The sequence below is a fragment of the Misgurnus anguillicaudatus genome, chromosome 12, assembly GCF_027580225.2.
Source record: "Misgurnus anguillicaudatus chromosome 12, ASM2758022v2, whole genome shotgun sequence".
In the NCBI taxonomy this organism is placed as follows: Eukaryota; Metazoa; Chordata; class Actinopteri; order Cypriniformes; family Cobitidae; genus Misgurnus; species Misgurnus anguillicaudatus.
The window spans coordinates 6,917,132-6,918,938 of NC_073348.2; the positions used below are offsets into that span (position 1 = coordinate 6,917,132).

The 1,807-nt window shown below is 52.2% G+C and overlaps 1 protein-coding gene across 1 annotated transcript; it reads right to left on the bottom strand.

Moving 5' to 3' along the window:
* Positions 1 to 394: 394 nt before the first annotated feature.
* On the bottom strand, positions 395 to 1,807 carry LOC141368973 (uncharacterized). The gene is made up of 4 exons (XM_073873839.1): positions 1,627 to 1,807; positions 1,288 to 1,542; positions 956 to 1,218; positions 395 to 866 (listed from the first exon to the last, which is right to left on the bottom strand). The coding sequence occupies exons 1-4, from the start codon at positions 1,741 to 1,743 to the stop codon at positions 860 to 862; spliced, it is 642 nt and encodes a 213-aa protein (XP_073729940.1). The 5' UTR covers positions 1,744 to 1,807; the 3' UTR covers positions 395 to 859.

Genomic DNA, 1,807 nt, shown 5'->3' on the forward strand with positions numbered 1-1,807 from the left:
TAATTAGCCTAAATATCGCAATACTTTGTGCTACAGTATTAATATAATTGCGTGTGCAAAATTTTTAACCAAACAGAATCATTTTTTCCCCCACTACTATCTATTATTAGTGCAGCGGCCTCAGCTAACTCTTCACGTCATGTCATCGCACTTATTAGCATCACAAAAAGATATATACAAGAGGAAGATAAAGGAGTTAGGAATCATAGATCCATATGAAGAACCACAAGTTCTTTGTACAGGCATTAAATGTGTAGAAAAACTTCCTGACATTGAGTTCGGTGACATTTACATTATTTAAGAAATGCATCCATTTGTGTTGTTAAACAGTGCTTTTGCATGTTATTTACCATGCAATAAAAAATGTAAAGAACGACCAAACACATGATTGAACACTTAGAACATTTATTAAAACACAAGAAAAACACACTTAACAAGAACAATGAACGACACGAACATGAGAACTATTTACAATGACGACTATTTTCTTTTCCTGGCGGCTTCGGTGGCCCTTCTCAAGTTCGCTCGTGCCCGACTGGCACGAGCAAGGCCAGAGAGCCGGCAGAGCTTTTTGAGTTTGGGGCTTTTCAAAGGCGACAGGAGAACCACTGGCCTCCGCCTGATGGCAACTCGCCTGCGCGGCTTGGGCGTGGCGGGCTCCTGGGCTGCCAGCTTGGGAGAGGCGGGCCCCTGGGCCGTCGGACGGGGAGAGGCGGGCTGCTGGGCCATAGGAAGGGGAGAGGCGGGCTGCTGGGCCGTAGGAAGGGGAGAGGCGGGCTCCTGCTCAGGGTCGTTTCCCGCGAAGCGTCCGAGGAGGAAAGCGAGGGCGGGCTGGCCAATTCCTGGGTCGGGGGGTACTCTAAGCTCTGAAACACAAGACGAAGAAACAAATTAGCAAAGAAAACAAGCCAAACGACCCTTAGACGCGAACAAGATATAAGGGAAGACAACGCACCGAGGGAGAGTCGATCGAGGACACCCCGGACTCCTGGAAGGGCACTGTCTCCCCCACTTCCGAGCTACTGGAAGATGGGGAGGTGGGCGGCGACTCCTCCCGTCGGCGTTTCCCGCCGCCATATTTGGTTTTGGCCACCCTCTTACGGCTCGTCCCCTCCTCGGACGGCTTCGCCGGGGAGACCTCCTCAAATAACTGGAGGTGTCGTGGCACATGAATTTGGCCACCTTGATCCGGTAACTTGAGGTGTGCGTGTTCCGGGCCTGAGAGAAGAACAGTCAGTATTTTCGTACGATCGACATTGACGGACACAGAACGAGCGAGACGCTTACGTGCGTGGCGATGGGGGTCCGGAGGTCCGTGAACGTCGGCTTCCCCGGAAGTCCCATCAACACCCAAGCCCCCTGGAAATAACTGTTCAGGTTTTTACAGGGGTTGGGTGTCAATGTGAAGAAGAAATGGGTGGCGTCCGGCCCTCCGACCAGGTTAACCCTCATCGCCAGGAACCGGCGAAACCACGAGTACTCCTCCGGCGTGAGGGACAGCTGCGCCGGACTGAACGCCTGGTTGGTCTTGTGGAGCGATATCTGTGAAAACACGGAGCAAAGAGACAGAGTCAGACGTTCGAAAGGCGTCGGGCGTTTCCGAAGTACGCTAGGAAAAACACTCACGTTTATGAGGTACGACCCCGAGCTGGCCGACTTGATGGCCTTCTCCACCTCCTCTATGGTCAGATTCTGAAACACCCCAAGTCTGTGACCATAGATGGAGGTGAAAAAGGCCGTCATGTGGCCGTAGAGCAGGAACTGAGTCTTCTGCAGCCCGTCCTCTTCCAGCTGGTCTGTGGAGACA